The sequence below is a fragment of the Elgaria multicarinata genome, chromosome 2 (genome assembly GCF_023053635.1).
Source record: "Elgaria multicarinata webbii isolate HBS135686 ecotype San Diego chromosome 2, rElgMul1.1.pri, whole genome shotgun sequence".
NCBI classification, from domain to species: Eukaryota; Metazoa; Chordata; class Lepidosauria; order Squamata; family Anguidae; genus Elgaria; species Elgaria multicarinata.
Genome location: NC_086172.1, coordinates 141,539,716 through 141,560,406, shown reverse-complemented (window position 1 = coordinate 141,560,406; position 20,691 = coordinate 141,539,716). Strand labels below are relative to the sequence as shown.

General features: G+C 41.0%; 1 protein-coding gene across 2 annotated transcripts in view; it reads right to left on the bottom strand.

Moving 5' to 3' along the window:
- Positions 1-16,053, bottom strand: part of NPAS3 (neuronal PAS domain protein 3) — an 839,000-nt gene extending 822,947 nt beyond the window's left edge. The window contains exon 1 of one of the 2 annotated variants that reach the window (XM_063117798.1): positions 15,804-16,053. In XM_063117798.1, coding sequence (XP_062973868.1) covers positions 15,804-15,961 — 158 coding nt within the window. In that variant the 5' untranslated portion in view covers positions 15,962-16,053. Of the gene's footprint in view, positions 1-11,886; positions 12,101-15,803 lie in introns of those variants that run through there. The other variant, XM_063117799.1, reaches the window with a different exon arrangement.
- Between the last annotated feature and the right edge of the window lie 4,638 nt (positions 16,054-20,691).

Sequence of the window (20,691 nt, the reverse complement as noted above, 5' to 3'; positions counted from 1 at the left end):
AGTATCCATGATTCTAACAATGATTGTGCACATTAAGCCAACAGATGTTGCCTCCTTTTCAAATGATGAGTATAGACAAACTGGAAAGCATCTACCACAGATCTACAAAGAGAGAATGCATTTCAAATTGCTTGAAAATGTAACTTAATTTTCAGTAAAGCCCAATGAGCTTCAGCCCTGATATTTGCAAACTTGGGCTGCCACCCTGTACCAATATACCTAGGAGTTATCCGGATTGAATTCAATGCAGCTTGCTTCTGAGTAGACATGCATAGGATCACACTGTACAAGTAATTTTTGAGCATACTTGACTTTCTCCATATTGTACCATTTTCGAGCATACTTGACTTTCTCCGTATTGTGCATCCCAGGTGCAATCCACTGGCTCCCACTCATGCACACTGTGTGCAATTCCAAAGAATGTGCAGAGAATTCCCTTTCAGCAAATGGAGAAGCCATTGCACATATGTTTATCTGAAACCCCATGGGGTTTTAGATTACAACAACCAAATTTAAATTACAGAATCCTACAAGCGAGAAAATATCTGTAAAAGAATAAAGCACTAGTCTAAAACAATCTAATGTCTTGTTTTTCTTTTAAATCTCTTCATTGTTATTTTATATGGTATGTTCTTGTCTATTTAATTTAGTCTTTTTAATATTTTTAATTATAAAACTCTAATAAAATTAGTCCTCTTCAGTACATATATATCATTTACATAATAAACATGTTTTTACATAGTAGTAACCATAAAACAGGAAATGTCAATATTAAAGTTAACATTCAGTTAATTAAGATACTTAAATATAGCCCTTTAATCTTCAAATACAATTGAATACAATTATGTATATATGCAGCCAAAATGCAGGGGCAGAAAACACAGTAATCTTAGTTTCAATCTAGAAATGTATGCTTTATTAAAAGTGAAGTTGGAGAATGAAAAATATGGCATTAACATTTTTTTGCAGATTTCTGATCATCTCTCCTTATTTCTTACAAAGCAGTAATTCACTAATAACGTTTTCTGAATATCTTTGTGAACCATTGCTTTATACATAACTGGAGCATAACAGGCAATTCTGTATGCAGTGATACTTTTCACAAGAAGGATCAGCCACTTTGTGCCATTATGAAGGTTAAGGGATAAACAACACACTCTACGAAAGTCCTTTTTTATCCCACAGCCAACATTGTAAAGATTCAGTCATTCAGCCCTCTCCACTGACCTCCACCTTGACCTATAAAGACTATTACCTACAAGTGGTTGAGTATTTTGTGTTTCTCTACAATGCTGCAAGTCTATTCTTTACTTGGGGAAAGAAGACTTTTATTCCAAAACTTAGCAAATTATACAGTTATGCCTAAATGGCACGCAGTTTAAAAAGGGTAATTCTGCAACAAACTATATCATTTAAGGTAGTGCATAAGTAAAGTGAACTTTAATCCAAGTGAGATTCAAAAGCTCAAGAAGCATGAATAACCATGGGTGGGAAATGAAGCAATGAAAACCCCTAGTTTATATGAAATGCAATGTCAATGTTGCATTGTTGTTCTCGAAGACATATTAACCATTACCTGCAATTTAAGTAACACCATATCTACACTTTTCAAATTATACAAAAATACAACTCAATAGAGGCCACAATTCCATCAAGTTGGTAGATGGAGTAATTAAAACCATTCCCTTGTTTAGAGACTGCACAATATTTACTAAGATTTTGCAGGTTGAAATTTCACTATAAAAATGAATTGAATAAGATTTTATAGGGAATACCAGCATCTTTTCTTCAAGTAGTGCATTTAATGTGATGATAAGCTCCTGCTCTTGTGGAAGATCTACTGTATATGTCCTGATTCTTGCCCCTTGGTCAATGATACAGGGTGTGTTAGCCGGAGACATGACTAGAGAAGAGACTGCTCCTCTCTGATACACCTCTGGGTTGCAAAAAAGCAAGGACTCCAGAGACAGCATCTATGTGGTTTCTTGCCTTACCATTCACACTTAGTGCCAAGTGGTAATTTACCATAGCATGCATGTAATCACCTGGTAAGCTGATTGGTCTGTATCATTCTTAGACATGTAAAGAGATTTCTACCACACATCAAGGACAGATGAACGATAAAATAGATATTTCAGTGGAACGTGTTTATAATAAGCATGCTTGGAAAGGTAAACTGCAGTTACGAAAATACCACCTTTCTTCATGATACAACAAATACATTCTGAAGTCCATGACTTCACCTGTAAAACAAGTAGGCAACAGGATGTCTAATCTATCCTTCTCTCTACATGGTTCTGTGCATTCCCCCCCGCCACCCACCGTAAAGAGTCCTACAGAAAATTATTAGGAAAAAAATCACCTGTCTACCAATGCATACATACATTGACAAATGTCCTTAAAAATACAAATTAACAAAACCAAGCTGTTCTCCAATTACAATAAAAAAGAACAAAAACTCAAAAAAGAAAATACATTCATTTCTAAACTTGATACAACTTTATGACGCATGGCTTTGCTTCCTTGTTGCATACCAACTGGAAATTATAATATTCACACACAGGGTTATGCCACCAGTTTGTCTGAGTTCAGACATAACGAGTAACTGTAATTAGTTAGCTTTACAAAAGTAAAAGAGTCATGAGAAGTAGGGATGCTAAAGAAATTCGCGATGTACTAAAGTAAGTTCAGATTTCTAAGAATCCGACTCATGAAATCCGCTGTGGACCAGCCTTCCCAGGCCGTGCGCGCGGAGTCTAAAGACTTCTAGATTTATTTATTTTTACTTTCTTGAAATTCATTCACAGTAAAAAAAACAAAACAAAAAAACACCCAAGTTTCTGCTGAGACATATGCCATGCTGGAAAATATATGCAGAGAAAAGTCAAATGAAATGGAGGACAATATGCTAAACGGTACATACTCACATAAATTATGTAAATTGTTGTGAACTTTCTTATGGAATTATTTCTGTATTTTTCTGCATACTGAAAAAAACTCACATCAGTCTATGAATGGATGCTGGAACAAACAACACTACACAATCCATGAAACACACATGGGGCAGATTTCACAAAATTCAGACATTCCTAATGAGAAAACAGCGCATAAATGCACATACTTAGGAAAATGTCTCAAAATAATGACTGAGATTTTCTTCTAGAGGTTCATCATCTAGCAAGTATATTATACACTTATATTATACATACAATGTATATGTGTATACTTTATGAATGCACATGGGTATGTTATATAAATGGGTGTAGAGAAAACTGTAAATCAGGAGTGGGGAACTACTTTCAGGCCAAGGGCCAAATTCAATTTTGGCAAAGGTCTTGAGACCTGCTCCAGTGGTGGGCAGGGCGGCACCACCAAGCAAACAAAAAATACAAGTATATTGCCGCTTTAAGCCCTTACTTCCAGTAACTAAGCCATAGAAGAAGTATTTCAATCTTTTAGAATGGGGGGAAAGCAGCAAAAAGGCCAGGAAACCATCAACTGTTAGGGGAAAGCAGGTGCTGCCAGGGGAAGTTGGTGTGGCCCTCTAGGAACCCCAGAGAATGGGATTTGGCCTCAGGAGAGCCAGATTTGGCCTCTGGGCCTAGCATTCCCCATCCCTGATGTAAATGGTGAGGTCAGTTGGAAATGAAATGCAAAAAAAAGGAGAAAAAAAAAGAAGAACCTGTGACAATTACTTTTAAATATATGCAAAAAGAAAAAAAGCACAGTGACCATTCAGAGCAATTGTAATTGGTAATAACACAACCATCCTAGCTAAGTTAATGAACACTTGTAGTAGAATAAAACTTGTTATATTGATTCAGTCCAACGTCTTGATGAGTTGTAATCCAGCAGTTTCACACTGGAATCTCTCTTTGAAGTTTCTTTGTTCAAGACTGGCCATTTTCAAGTTATCAACAGTGTCCTGGGAAGTTGAAATGTTCTTCCCCTGCTTTCTGAATACTGCAGTTTACATACAGAGTCTGTGGGTTTCTCTCTCATCTTTGCAGATTGTATCAACTTAAACATAGGATTTCTAATTTAAGCAAGACAGTCATAGGTCACATTTTTCTGTAGAAGGAGCATAGTAGTGAAAAGAGAAAATACCATGAGATGCTGCCTCAGGCCTAATCCATACCAGCCGTTTATTCCAGAATAGTATCGAGGTCGTCCCTACTGTGCCACACGATGCACAGCTGATTGACAGGTTGCTTACCTATAACTGTGGTTGAGTGGTCATCTGTGCATTCACACTTTATGAGGCTCTGCACCTGCGCGGAGCCTCACTCAGAAACTTCCAATATCTCAGAAAATATTTTAGGCGGAAACCCCTCCCCTACCATTGTATCGCGCATGTCCACCGCATTCCCCTCAGTTCCTCTTCAACTATTTATTTATTACATTTCTATACCGCCCAATAGCCGGAGCTCTCTGGGCGGTTCACTACCATTCAGGTTGCTTCATTGGGAACTTCGTAGGTTTCCATAACTGTTAGATTGCTGAGATTTTCCTTCTTCCAAACTCCAAACTTCTTCTCCTAGGTATCCCTTAAATTTTGTCAACTGTTGTAAAATGTCCCACATCTTTACAATTATCCTTCTTCCCCCCTCCTCATTGTGAGATACTTTCACCTTAAACAATAAAAAATTATGATTGATTTCACAGGTGTGTATGCCTTCAATTTAGACTTAATCGTACTTAAACCCAGTGAAATCAATGGGATTTAAGTTTGTCATTAGTTGATTTAAATGGCTCTATCTAACTATGATTAAGTCTGGCCCCAACCCTGTGAGGTGTGTGGTTGTCATAGGTACCTCATTAATTACTTAAAGTTACTTAAAAGGGGGATAAAGTGGGTTTCTTTCTGAACTTGTACTATAGTAGCTACTGCACAGCAAGATTCCTCTCCTGTCTTATTTTCATACCACAGTAACAACAAAATTATTTTGTGTGTACTGGTATTTCAATACATAAATAACTATATAGAGTCAGTATTATTTGGAATAAAAAAGAGATGATACACAAATGTTAGTTCTGGGATAGAGTGATAATGGTCTTGGTTCAGATTAAACTATGGTCCAGATTCAAACATAACAAGTAGCTGTGGTTAGTTAAAAACAGAAGTGAATACATTCACCTTCCTTCTCTAAGGGCCAAACTACCTGTTACATTAATCACATAGTGTGCAGCTGCCCCCTCTGTTTTTACTCTAGAGGGAGAAAAATCCTGCATTGACACAGTAGAGGCTTTTTTCCTATAGCACTAAACTATGGTTTAGTGTATGTCCAAATTCACCTAATGAGGAACAAACTGAAATTAAAGTGACCACCTTTCTGATGAAAACACGCCATGAGGCTGAATTGAGAAGAAAATGAGAAAAAGAGTCCATAGAAAATTATACGTTCTTGCCCAATCTCTCCTTCATGTCAGCATTTAAGAGAGAATGGCATGGCCACTATACAGAATTCAGAATTCACTGAAATCATCTGTTGACTGGAGACAGCAGGCTGGTCAATATACCTAAATCATTCTGACACTTCCACTTTGCAATACTATCCACTTTTCAATACTATATCTTTTTTTAAAAAATAAAAAAATAAATCAGGAGAACCTTGAATTAGCTCTGAAAGAATTCTGGGCCTTTATGGTTATCTGTTAGATTCAACTAAATAAGATAATTCACCCATTCAAGACCATAGTAGTTTGGTTCTATGCAAAAATGTGAACTTCATTATATAGCAGAATTAAATCTATCCAGAGGTCTTTTAAATAAAGAACACAGTATATATATTTTCAAAGTTCCCTTAAGAATCAAAGTTTAAATATTGTGGCTACAGTAAATAATGGTTTTGAAGTCAACCTTATGCAAGAAGGAAGGTAGAAGAACCTATATGTAATATATAGTAAGTAAGGTGGGGTTTTTTACTATTAAATGTGTACACTCAATTAATTTCAGCTTTTCTTTAGCGATAGCAGAACTTGAATTTATATTCCCAGCAAAGGCACATATATGTTTTAAGTTTAAAGATGGTACTGTTCTTGGTATAATAGATCTTTCAATGTAATATTATTCAGTGTAATTTACACCCATATAATAAATTATTAATGAATACTTCTGCTCAAAGACCTGTTAAAATAAAGGGCACAGGAGAACTATTCATTTTGCAAACACTTTGTATATAGTGAAACTACTGATCGTGCTGGACATAGAATAATGTTGCAGTCATATCTGATACAGCAGCAGCTATCACATCTGTACTGTTACTCTGCTGAAAACTAATGTAGTATTGCTACAAATTATGATTACCATATCAAGTTCTATGGGCATCAATAGTCCAAGCACTTCAGTCTTAACTGGGAGCAATTATGGCAAAGCAAATAGCATTTCAAATTTCTGCTACAAAATGTAGGGTGAACAATGTAGAAAGATTTCATTTAAAATATCATTGCAAAGTCTTCATCAACTATGAGTTAGTCAGTCATCTTTTAGAAATGCTTAAATAGAAGTGTTTTGAATGCATATAAAAATGATTTTTTTAAAATTATAAACTGCAATTCCATGTACACCTATACTGATTAATTATATTGATGAACTCTAATGATTTTGGTGTGATTAACTTACAAGTAAATATGCTTATGAATGGGTTATAAGAAAGCAACTTGTGCCATAATATTCAGATTGATTGACCATGATTAAACACCTCACGTGGTCTCATACAAAATATTGCATTACAGCACCTCATCCTAAAAAAGCCACTTGAAACTCAACAGACATAATCAATACTAAAGCTCCCAATAAAAGCAAACAAAACTTTCCATTACACAACTAGGCAATGATCAAAATAATGACTGATAAAACGAGGTCTAAACATTAACTAATATTTGTACGGTAATATCAAAGAACTGCATATCCAGGAGTTCAGTTGTTATTAATATAATAATGTCAATGCTAAGCTCCACCAGAAATAGAATATACTGTCAAGCCTTCATAAGAAATTTTAAAACAATGTCCACTGACTTTCCTGTATGCAAATAGCCTGTTTTAAAAGCTCTCCATGGCATATGCACTCTACAATTACTATTTATACTTTTCTAGGGAAACAATGACAATATATTACACTCACATATAGATGAATGAAGAAAATGACAAAGCCATGTCCCAACAATGGCTATATTTGAAGTGACTCAGTTTTATAATGCCACATTGAAGTAGAATAAAACAATCCTGAATATTAAACGTAATATTATCTCAGACATGCATGAAAGTAGAAAATATATATCAACTTGCTTGTTCACCATGTCACGCCAGGATGCCACAGAATAGCTTGAGTGTGGAATCTGGTAAGCAAATTGCTCATGAGGAATTGTTAATCACCAGAGATGAGAAGTTAACTACAAGGTACCTTACAGCAATTTTAGAACACATCATATCAAGATTTATTTTTAAAAACTGTTTCTGAAAAACATGCTTTATTATGACTTTTTTTTTTTTACAGAACCTTAGGGCTGCAAAGTATGCAGACAAAAATCTTTATGCGAGAAGCTCATTCGCTACTGAAAATACTCTCTAAGTTGATCAATACTCTCATATACACATAATAACATATAATTCCATTTAGAATGCAGCAAACCAAATATGGGAGAATGTTTCAAACCGTTAACATCAATGCAACTACTAATCCATAAATCAGGAATCAGAAATATTGTGGTAATGTGGGAGGCTCTATTTAATAAAGGTCATTATAACTCCTAGCTCTGGAGCTATAAGATCTAATATCCTCTCTGGTACCTCTATGATATGCCCATGCATTACTGTTCTTGTTGACAGTCTGTTGCCTTGGAAATATTTCATTATTTCAGTTTTTCCATTTGTAGACCCTTGGCCTTGTGATATGAAGGCCACCCTATTTCATATTTTCGATTATCATTTAAGCAATCTTCTGGAGCTATTTATATAAAAGCAAGTGTTAGACAATGCATATCATCATTTATCACTGCTGTGTTTAAGCATATACTGTAGGAAGAAATACCCCAAAAAATGAAGGGAGCTTTTTTATACTTTACTTTACAACAGTAACACAGTGATATGCTTTACAAATCACTGCTGGCATATCATATGTAATGCATTACTCGTATATCTATTTACAGCACAATCCTGTGCATGCCTACTCAGAACTAAGCGCCACAGAATTTAATGAGGAAATCTCCCTTGTAATGGTGTATAGAACTGCAGCCTTAATTTTCTTGAGTGTATCCATAAAAACTGAACAATCCCAGCTTGTTTTTTGAACAATATGCTGCCTGTAACATTGTTAAAGAAAATACAATATGTTCAAGTCAATTAACTTTTTTTCAAATTATTAACTAAAAACAAAAGTTTGAAAATTATCCGCAGCTACCAAATGTCAAAAATTGGGTGTATTTTTTTTTAAAAAATCTCCAATTCACCAGTTATAGTATAATGGTTATCTGTAAAAGTTTAGTAACACAATTGACTTCTGCATAATGATTTATTAATTTTAATAACTAGCAGCAGAACCTGGAAACCTTACTCTTAGGAGTAAGCCCTATTAATTTTCCTAGGACTTACTTCCAAGCAAGGATTGAATTGAAGCTTAAACTTCAGTTCTCCACATGAAGTCCTAATTTATTTCAGTGGAATATGCAGCCCAATCCTATGCATTTTTACTCAGACGTAAGTCCTACTGTATTCAATGGAACTCACTCCCAGGTAAGCATGCATAGACTTGCAGCCTGAATCCAAATGTGCAGGTTCATTATAGTATTTATGCAGGATGTGTCTGATGATTATAATATTTAAGAAGAAATAAACAAGATGTACACTATCAGAGAAAGTGGGCTTAAACTGCTCCATGCAAAAACCAAGTATGGTCTAAGTGTTAAGAAAATACTGGGCATTTATTTATTGAAACACAGCTGCATTTGTCTAGACACCTATGTTAAGAAGCAACAGTTGACATATTGTAACTTAAGTAGAGCTCCCTCAAAACAATTCATGTATCATTTAATCATAAAATGGTTGGAGCACTGTAAGCAGTAACAAGTTGGGCCTGAGGGCATAAAACAGTATCTGGACACTAGGCCAAGCTTGGGGTTACTTGTGTTTCATGAATGTAGGTTACTTCCCCTCACCACTTAAATTATTACTCATCCCACTCCCTACAGGATAAAACTACTCTGATCCAACCTTTAAGATGACAGCATCAGAGCTGAACAAGAATATGCTATTAAAGGGCATTAAATTAAATACAGTATATCCTCCTACAACTTCAATCAGAATTTCAGACCAAGTGTTATTTAGTACAGCTCTCAAGTGGAGCAGAATAACAAATCGCATACTTTGATTTACCTTCTTCGAATGCCAAATGGAGACAGGTGATAAAGAAAGCACTCATGCACAGGCTATGAAGTTTCCCCTAGAAATTAATTCTATCTTCAAGATTCCTATCTCAGAAAAATTCCCAAAATGGCACACAAATATGCCTCTGCTAGAGAGATTACTGAAGCTGTCCCGGCAAATACACTTATTACTAATATAGTACAGGTTCATAAAGAAGAAAGCAGAACTCTCTGGTTTGGGGGAATGAAGAGAAGACAGCATATATTGGTATTTATGTGTTTGGGTTTTTCTTCTCAAATGTACAAGTCTATGTGCAGGAAACCAGCATGCTGCTAAAGACATTATTAGTAATATACAAATGTGTTTACAGTCACTGGAGGGAAACGCTGAATGTTCATAGCTAAAGAGAAATAAAGGAACGTTAAACCTCTGATTTCTAGAAATTTCACCAAGATGATGTATTTCCATCATGAATACTCTCAAATATTTCTGGAGGTGCAAAATGCAACAGCCTATATTATGAACAAAGCACTAAATACAGCATGAACAAAAGTAGGATTTTTAGATTTAAACCTATTTAAAAAATGAGACTAAATCAGCTCAAATCCAAACACTCCAGCTCAGCTGATATACAGATTACCCTCAGATACCCATTTTGTCATGATGAGCGTACAGATTAACATTTAGCCTCTTTTGACATCCTGATTATAACATCTTTTTTTTAAAAAAAAAAAAAAGCCAAATGTTACATTAAATCAGTATAAAGCAACAACTACAATTCTTCACTTTCCCCTAAACAATCATTCTGCAATGTATGATCTCATATAATCAAGACCTTTTTAAAAGCTATTGAGAAGGTAGTTTTCATGTTTTAACAGCAGAACTGGTAATGCTAAAAGAAGCAAACAGGGGACGGGGTGCAATATGCACTTTGGTCCTCCTTTGGCCATCAGAGTGAAATGACATTTTGAAGATTTTAAGAAGCATCTTTCAGTAACATCAAGCGAACTTTTAAACTTTGCAATATGTTGCTCAGAGTAAGAGGAGGTACTGTAGAAGTTGTCTTTCCTTGCAGCGGTGGGTGCTCTCATACCACAACTTCAGGCAATCAAGTCTCTCAGTACCCATGGCAACCTCTATGCCATTCCTAAATGTTCGCTATGGCTTTCGCTTCCTTGTTTTTACACCATTCCCTGTATCAGCCCTTCCACGTTTTCTTCTGCAGGGCTCACTCTGCATAAGAAGTAGTGGGACTCAATCCTGCCTGGAATTCACAGCCTATGCTACAGAAGCGTTGTCCCCTAACTCCATTTCTAGGAAGGATCGTTACAATCACTCAGAAAAGTACTCTGCACATGCTCAGAGCAAACGGATTCTAGGGCTAAACATTGGCACGCCCTGACTCAAACTAACCTCTCAGCTTTCTCTTGCAGAATGGTTGCAGCTGACTGACTTGCCCTGAAAGCTCACATAGCTTGAAAAGGCTTTCACACCTCAATCGGCCATTCATCCATACTCCCATTGTTTCGGATGCCTCTTCCAGATGTGCCTGTTACTTTCTATGGGCCAGGCATTCGGCTCTCCGCCAAGGCTACCAGGATTCCCCCCTTCTCTAAAGACGCACTTCGACTAGGGCGACAGCAGCAGACATGTCATCAGCCAGAGTCGCCCGGGAAGAACAGTAAAAGTATATGGGAGGAGGAAATATAGGGAGTATGGAGAGACTTAAAGCGAACCCACATTTCTCGCATTTTCTGACACAGCAAACTCTTCTTGTGGCTGAAACATCTCCACTATGTAAGTTAAAGACTGAAGCCAAATCTCGAGCGATTCCAAAAGGCGGGAGAAGAGGAGAGGGTTCAACTCAAGGCACTGTGGAATTGTTGCCGAGTTTCAACTAAACTTGCCCCGGCAGTTGCCAAGAAGAGCCCGGGCAAGCTCCTCTCCATAGTTTTGGCCTAGCTGCACGAGCCCAGCAGCGAATTCAGGGCCTGGCGAAATCTCTTCGCCTCTCCACGCATCCCGTCCCTTTCTCTCTATTCCGCCCCGTCGCCGCTGTCCGTTTCCCCCTCCCCCACCCCGCTTGCCGAGACCATCCAGCCGAAAAGTTGCCTCCCGGGAATTCCGCCTCACACCCCCTTTCCTTCCCTCCCGCCCCTTCCCTCCCGCCAGTGCGCCCAGCCAACACCGACTCCTGCAATGTGGGGAGGTGCAGAGTCGCTGCTGCTGAGACGCTTGCCTAGCCTAGCAAGTGTTGTCTGTCTGCGCGGCGGCGGCGGCGGCAGCAGACAAATATGCATGCACCAAGAAACTCCCTAGACCTAGCAGAGCGAGCGGGTCTTTGCAGGCAGCGGAGAGCCGTCGCCGTCTGCCTCTCCTCCTCCTCTTCCACCACCCCCTCCCTCCGCTTCGCCTTCTCCCGGGCATGGAAGCCAACCAAACCAGACCCAAGGCAGCAAGCGGCGGCGGAGTCCCAGACACAGGCAGGCGCTGATGCCGCAGGTTCAATACAGAGAAAGTGTTACCGTTCTCGCCTGGAAGGATCCTGCTGAAAGCTTGGCTTGGTGGGCGCCATCTTCCTGGGCTTTTTCCCCCCTTTCCTCTCTCCCTTACTTTTCCCCCTCCTGGTGTTGGTGTGTCGTGTTGTGTCTAGCGGCGGCGGCGGCAATGGCCCTGCTTAGGCAGGCAGGCTGAGGAAAAGTACTGAGGCCAATGCATTGCGGGCTCCCGCTCCCCGGCGCAGCAGTCCTGGCGCAGGTTGCTTCGCTCTGCTCGCTTGCTAGCGCTGCTGCTGGTGCTGTTCTGGCCGCCGCCGTCCATAAGCCGAGGAGCGGAGAGAGCCCAGGCTCCGCCGCCTCCGAAGACATACCAGGCGCAGTGACGAGTGGCCGGCCGCGGTTGAGGGAGAAAGGCGTGCAGCCCCGGCGGGCAGCCCGGCCGTTGGCATCGCCCGGCAGGTGTGACAGCAGCGAGGCACACCACGAGAAAGAGAGCGCGCCCGCGGGACTGGCTTAAGCGCGAGGCCAAGCCATACGCGAGGAAGTGGAAAGTCCGGGCTCTCCGGGCTTGGCCGCTCTGAAAGTATTTCTGGGCATTTTCCAGCTGCCTCCCCAGCTCCGACCGCTCTGACTCTTGTGTGCAAGGGACAGGAGAGCCTCCGCCGCCGGCGCAACAACGCCACTCAGTTGCAGTTTCGCATACTTTCCTTCTCTGGAGGAGCAGAGCCAGAAGCAGGAGAGGGAGACAGAGAGAGAGGCTGGGAAGCTACACACACACGCACACACACGCTGCTGGGCTAATTCTAACAAAAACCTGTGTGTATTCAAGGAATAGCACAGCACACACGTGCTCAAAGATGGAATCGGAACGCGTGTACTTTGGATGGTGTATATACAATGCATACATTGTGTGTATACACATGCCGGGCGGGGGAGTAGTGTGTACCGATATGAGCATTTGTGCGTCTATTAGCATACGTACATGTCTTAACGCACATTGTGTGTGCGTGGAGAGGGAGAGGAAGGAGTGACATCCTTCAGCTACACGGACTGGCTGCACATGCGTCTGACTCTTGTCCTCCATCCAACTACCGTATACAACTGAGTGGACGTGTGACTGCGCAGAAATGGGTGTAAATGCAGCCATCAGGACGTACAATTACCGTATTTCTCCAGACATGACGATAGCGCACCCCGTTAGGGAAATTTCATGTTCCTACAGATTCCTACACTGTCAATTTATAAACTAAGCAAGAAATATCTGAAATAAGGGGAGAGGGGTGTTTTACCAGTACTTCAAGAAAACGAGTTTTAAAAAAATCCAAAGGAGGCTGATTTTCTGAATGTCACCTTATTCACTTAGAGCCATTCCATTATTATTAATTTATTAAGGCCCATATTTTGTTCCCAAACTAGAAAAAAAAGTTTTCAAATAAAAGCAGCAGAGTCAGACCCTTAAGAATTAAAGGCGCTCAAGCTGGATTTTGAGAAATGGAAAAGAAATGCAACAGCTGCACACGTGCCTAGGTAAGGACTTTGCAAAGTGCCGAAAAGTTTGGCTGCAGGGTGGACTCAGTGACCCCAAAAACATGATGTCTGCCACAGGAGGCAGCGAGTTTGACCTGCCTCAAATCCCTCAGGGCTTCAAAGAGCAGATACAGCCGACCTAAGTAAGCTTGCAGCTCTGAGCTTTGCAGCAGCCTCTCTATCTCTCCACCAACACTATTCACTTCCTCCTGATTTGGACCCATCAATTTAAGGAGTCCTCCTTTGCATTACAGCACACAACACCCGAAAGGATAGTCATAAGGAGATACCTCCACATAAAAAGATCCCAGTAATTATAAACACAGTTTGTTTAGACAGATTTGGTGTTTCTGTTCCTACAAAATTCCATAAGGGTAGTGTGGAGATCTTTCTGCTTAACCCCCTACTTCTCCCACCTCATTGAAAACAATAAAGTTAACAGGTGTTATCTGGTATTTGCAGAATACCGTGTTACGTTAAACAGTTCCACAGAATCATATGGAAGGGTCTTTTTAACTGATTAAGGAAAAATACAGCTGGCTTTTAATATGTACGTGCAGAGGTAGGAACAAGTTTACAAGTTGTATTTTAGTATACATTTATAAAGGAAGGGATCCTGGTATGGATTTTGATTGTAAAAGAGTAAGAATATACTAAGAAAATAAAGTATTTATAAGCCCAGTCTTCTAAGTTTACTTGGATGTATGTCCCACTAAATAAAAATGAGACTAATTCCCACAAAAGTATGCATAGCATTGTAGTCTTTGCTGGGATTAATAACATAGGTTAGAGGAAATTCTATTTATTTCATAAATTACTAATATATTGCTCATTTATCGAATACGTATTGTCCCTTCAATTTCTTAGAACTTAGACAATTAAAATGTAATACTAAAATGAGGAGTTAGTCCATATACTTACGCAGCATGAATTCCTAAAAACATATTTCATTTATGGAAAAGTTAATCTGCTATTTCTGACCCTTGCTTTCCCCTTCACAGAAAAAAAACCACTATTTTGACTGTTACTTTGCAATTCCTAGTGAAAGTAGGTATCAGTTTCCCCTGTAAATATGTAAGTGACTAATTCTAAACTAAGAATGGCAAGTGCTACAACAACTTCTGTTTATCCTTTATATCAGCTATACTGCACTTATTTTACAGGGGGAGATCCTATATTTGCTTGAAACAAAAGAATACTTCTCTTTGATTTCAAACATTTATTGGCTATGAGAGTGCTTTATTATATCTTGAGATGACTAAATTTGCAGAAAGCAAAAGTGTTAGACATCATCACCAGAAAAGTTCACTAAAAGCAAACTGTATTTTCTAAAACTAACAGTTGTCTGATTCAAAGGTGATAGAGTGGGCAATCTGAATGATTTTAAGTATAAATAATAGTGGTTCCCAATCTAAGTTCCCAAACCCGTCAAATTTGAATTTTAAGTTTCAAGTACTGGTTGTTCATGTTTGCACACATCCTTGACTTTTCTTCCTTCAATATTTTACTTAATGTAGTAGTAAAAGACAGGATATTTGGAATAGCTTGCAAAACACAAAAAGAGTGAAAAATAAAACGTTACAGAGTTCAGTCTATTATCTCTCTTGTTTGTTTCCTACTTTTGATCATTACTGCTTTGCTATGATCTTCTAGTAACAAAGAAAGGCAAAGAAAAATGTTTTTTACCTTAGAAAAAGAAAGGAATGTCATTTAATTATAGGTCGTATTAGTACTAGCACCTGACTGTGTATTAGTGGTTGGGGGAGAGAAAGTGAAAAGGTGAGGAAGGTCTTTAAACTTCACTATGACTTATTGCCTAAGCCAACTTGGTTAGGTTTCTTTCCTAAAGAAGCTGTCTGTGAACCTCGGAAATTTGCATTAGAATGCATTTCAGATGAATACTCCACAGTGCTGAGCCCACTTAGGATTTCCTGCTAGATTTCCCCCTAGTAACAGGTGACATGCTAATACTGTTGTAATAAAAATGTGCAGTTGCAAGGGTGAAACGCCAAGTGAAAACTCTATCTTGTTCAATTGAAAACAAATTATCAATCACCATAGCGTGATCAATTATACCTCTTGGCTGCCACGCTGTGGGGTTTGCACAAGGAATTGACATTGAGAAATCCCTACTTCAGGAAGGATAAGTAGACAGGATCCCAAACTTTGCAGCAGAAAAAAAGATCTTCAGCCTTTGAGCAGCCGGGGATCTTACTTTCCCCTTTACTATTGTTGCTTCCGAAGCTCAAAGCACCTAGAACATTTCTGTTCACAGCTTTTAAAAGACCCTTTTGGTTCAGTGCTTCCCAAAAGCATTCAACAGCAAGAAAGACATAATTTTAAAATGAAGACAAGGCACACACAAAAAGGGCAAGTGAGGCAGCCCAATCCACACACGTTTTAGATTGTGTACTTACCGCTGTTGGTAGGAAGTGATGCCCTGGACGTTTTGTGGGTTCCCGTTAGCTGCGGTACTGGCTCTCCCCATGCCCGGACCGGCCGGCACCCCCCCGGCTGCCCCGCCGGCCGCAGCTGCAGTCACCTGCACGCTGAAATCCGGGAAGATCCTGATCATCCCCGCGGCTCAACACCCAGCGAGTATCGGTGAAGAGGTACAGCAGCTCCTCTCCCTTCGGCGGCTGCAGCAGCAGAGCCAAGCACACTGCAATCCCATTAGTGAGCGGCGGCCACTGGGAGGGAGGCACAGCGCTTTGATCTGAGCGGCTGGGCTGAGATTGAGTTGAAGAGGGGGGGGGCTTAAAGTGAAGGGGGGAAGAAAGAAGGTATTTTACCAATTTGCAAACATGCAACGTGTCAGGATTTGGGGAGACGCGCGGGAAGGGAATGCCGCAAAAAAAGAAGCTGGGAAAATCTCTCTACTACAGCCCAGGAACTGGCTAGCCCAGGAATCCGAGTGGAAAAGGGACGGCGAGAAGAGAGAGAGGGGGGCGCAATTACTTTAGCGTGGCTGTGAAAATGATGGGCAGCAAATGTTGCTTTCCTTCTTCCCTCCTCCCCCCGCCTCCTACTCCGCCCCAAAAACGCACAGTCTTAGAGGATTTCTCTATTTCTCAGAAACGCTGCTGACCACAGCTTGGTGGGCCAGAGCCAACGGGTCGGTGGGGGTGGGGTGGGAAGAGTGGGGGAGGAGGGGGGAGGAGGTAGAGGAGAAGATCCCCGGTTCCAAAAAGAAAGACCAGAGGAGGAGGAGGAGGAGGCTTGTTGCAGCACAAGTTCTTGGGAACTAGCTTTCCTTCCCCCTCCGTTTCTCCTCTCCCTCCCCCCTCTCTATGAAGAGCTGGGTTTGCACCCAAGAGAAAACGCGCCGCTTTTGTGCAACGGTAGAGTTCGTTCTCTATTATAGGGAAGTGACTCTCCTGCCCTCCTAGTGTGCGGCGCTGTTATTGCTACTCAAACTTGGAAGATGCTGGGGGAGGAATGCGCGCGCGCCTTCGCCCGCGCGGGGCTGTCTGCACACACCGATCCCCGCTGCTGCTCCAACATATCAATTATACCGTTCAGTGCCGTGCAAGAAAGCCTTTGCCAATGCATCCTACGGAGCAGGAATAAACACAATAATGAGGGAGGTAGTGCGTTTGGTCTGCAACTGCAATCATGCACGCCATTGAGCGGCGTCTCGGGAGCGATTCGCCGTCCCCTTGTAAACGGGCTGAAGCGGCGGAACATAAAGCCAATCTGGGATTTGATTTTATTTTCCGTCAGCCGGCTTTTTCTTTCTTGACTTCAAGCGGGACGCTGGATTGCTGTGGTACTGGGACAGAAGTTCAGCAGCACGTCAGCACAAACTGCCTTCCAAGTACATGTGTTTCTTGGATCTAGTAGTTTGTGGGATTAGGGATTGCCGCTCCTTTGTGCAAGCGAGTGTGGCAGGACTGAGTGCAAATTCAAATTCCTCTTCCCGCCCCCTTAAACCTTTCTGGTTGCCGCTCTGCAAACCAAAAAGAGGATAAAGGGCCAGGGGGGACTCGCAGGCTGATTGCCATGCTGGCGATCCATCAGGAGCTCGCGTGTGTGTCGTGAGCAATGCTTTTTGCAGGGCCGCTTGAGGTGGCAGGGCCGCGCGAGGCGCTGGAATGTGCAGCGGTAGCCACCCCACGCTTCGTGCCTTTCCCACTCTTCCCTTCACTAGGAGCGGAGGCACGTCAAAGAGAAAAGCGGCTTGCTCAGCCGAAGAGGGAGGGGGCGGGCCGGCCGGGGGGGTAGACTCCCCTGGCGTTAAGCAGAGGCACTGCAGTCCCAGATCTTTTTCTGCTTCCCTTTTTCCCTTTCTTCCTCACCGCCCCCCCCCCCCCGCGCGCCTTGCCAATCTCTGCAATTGCACCTGGTTAATATTCTGTTCAACGGGAAAATCCATGCAGTTGTCGGGGTATTTTCAGGGAGAGTAAAGGAGGGCTCTCCCAAAGGAGGTCTTTCACACGATTACTTAAAAGAGGTGACTTATTTCCCAACATTGCAGGATCCCCCCTTTTCTTTGCACGATTTGAATGTGTGCATCAAAACCGCTCCAAAGACCAGGCCATTTTACGCCAGCCTGTGTGCATCACTAGTTGAGTTGTTTTGTTTTTCTCACAGCAGCTCAGCCACAGGTACATAAAAAAACCACTATTTGGATGGGGGTGGGTGGGAATCTGACCGAGAAACTTCGGTCTTCAATAGGGATGGGACATACGCTTTCACTGGGCATATCCTCCTTACATGTCTACTTTTATAGCTAATGAAAGTGCTTACTTTCATAGACACTGACTTATCCAAAGTGACAGCTTATGTTAATAGCAACAATACAATTGCACATCGGAGTCATTGCAGAGGTGGGGGGGGGGCATGTGTCCCCTCTGACTTTCTCTTCCCTTGTACAATTTTTGTGCCTCATACTCTAAGCCAAGTAGGACACCGTCTTCCTGTACAACTTCAAACGTGCACACGGAGAACTATATACTTAATTGTTACAGACATTAAATTTTACTTATTCGTTATTGAATAAGTGATTTCATACCCCACCCTCTATGGGGTCTACTCTCAGAGATGACTTAAAATAACCAATCCTTGCATGGGTAAAGAAGAGAGCCAGCGTGGTGTAGTGGCTAGAGTATCAGACTGGGAGTTGGGAAATTTGGGTTCTAGTACACACTTGCCCATGGGAGCTCACTGAGTGAGGTTGGGCTACCTCACAGGGTTGTTGTTGAGAATAAAATGGAGAGGAGGATTATGTATGCCACCTTGGGTTCCTTGGAGAGAGAAAAATGTGGGATATAAATTAAAAAAATAAAGCTTTGTTCCCTCACAGAAATATAAGTTGCACCCTCAGGTGAAGAATTTGCCTATCAGCATATTTGCATTTTTCTCTTGCTGCCTTCCTTGTTAACATGCACCAGAATCCATGTGCAATGGTCTGTATAAAGGTCCATTTGTGATGAAGAATGTGCTTCTATTGATAGTAACAGTAATACATCATTATCCACTATTAGGATAGCCCAAGTCTGAGGACTAGAGGAGGCTGGGGCTTATACAAGGAGAAGGGCCATAGTTCAGAGGTAGAACACATGTTTTGCATGTAGAAGGTGCCAGGCTGGATCCCTGGCATCTCCTTATAGGCCCAGGAAAGACTCCTGTCCTGTCCAAAAATCTAGAGAGCTGCTGCCAGTTAGTGCAGTCAATACTGAATTAGATGTACTAATGGACATGATTCCATATAATGCATCTTCCTATGTTCTTGCTAGGCAAAGCTAGCTTACAGACACATTTGGGTGGTATCCAATGACTCCCTTGGGTAATTTAGAATGTTTTTGGTCATTCTAAACAATCAGCAGGAGAGAAGCACAAAGAAGTACTTTCTCTTGCCATTTTCTGATGTGATATTCGAGGGAGGGGAGAACTTGTATGTAAGGAATGCACAAAACTATTTTTACATCTACCTGTAGGCCTGATATGTCCCAGGTGCTGAAAGATTCTTTTACTGTTATCTCAGAGCACTGATAAAAGATAAGCGGGCATTTAAACTTTAAATATCCTGCAAAAAATCCTCCGAGCAGTTGCACATAATTTAGCTGTGCATTTTGCAGAGCTGACATTTGCTTATTTCTGAGTAGACATGGTATCTGGAATGTTATTTAAAAGTGTTGCTGAGTGATTTAGTGATCCTGAGTGATTTAGTGATCCTGAGTGATCCTGCTTGATTTTACGCTGACACACAGAAGCTTTATCCTGCTTACTTCTTAGTAGGCTTAAAATGGTAATATTAATATTTGGCCCTCCCATACTGAGTTTGGCTCTGCCCGCAATGAAATGTGGACCCCAAGACCTTTCCCATTTTGCAATTCGGCCCCTAGGCTGAAAATGTTTCCCCACATCTGATCTAGAGTTTTTATGTCAGAGGGCATGAAGGAAAGTGCAAACTGGTCCTTAGAATGCTCCAAGCCATTTCTCAGTAGATATGTATTTCTTAGGCTTAAAGTTCAGATCATCGCCATTTGAAGGATTTACCGAAGGGGTGGTCACTATTACCTGATTTGCACATGACGCTAACCCGTGCTTTCTTGTCTATAGTTTGTTTTCCCAATCACTGGGTTGTTTGTTTCCTGCCTTCTTGTCTCACTCCCACCCTGTATTCCAGATACCTCTGCAGTGCTGTAGTACTGACATGAAGGGTGCCTGGGTTTTTTTAAATCACTCCTGCCTACCACCTCTGTAGCCAGGAGGAATAATAGATGGTTCTGGTTCACACATATGACAACCCATGGTTCAAACAACTCAGAGTTCACACCCCAACAAACCATGGCTTCTCTTTCTTGGTTGTTTATGATTAGCAAACCATGGCTTGTTAGTGCAGCTGGGTTCTCACAACACGACAGCCCAGAATTCAACAACCCAACTCTACTATTCTATGATTCTATGAACCCATATAATAGGTTAGTGTTATTTGTGGGCTCAGTCATTGGGTTTTAATTTAATTTTACTTTGTCTCCTCCTTGTTTGGGTCACCAGGAATGTCTACTGCTCTTCACATTCATGGAACAGAATGAAACACACTGACATAAATAGTTTGGGGGTTATTTTACTAGGTTGGCTTTTCATTAGAAAGGGTTTTATTATGTTCCCGTTGTGAAAAATTTCACTATCATGTAACTTATGATTTAGTAACGTTATTAATCAATCGTGTGAACCGATCTTGAGATTTCAGAACTTCATATGAAATTTTATTAAAACTGTTAGAGATGGGCTAGTACAGTAAGTGAGAAGGTGTTTGCGAAGGCTCACCCTTCTCAAGCCAAGCTCCACCTCTTGAAA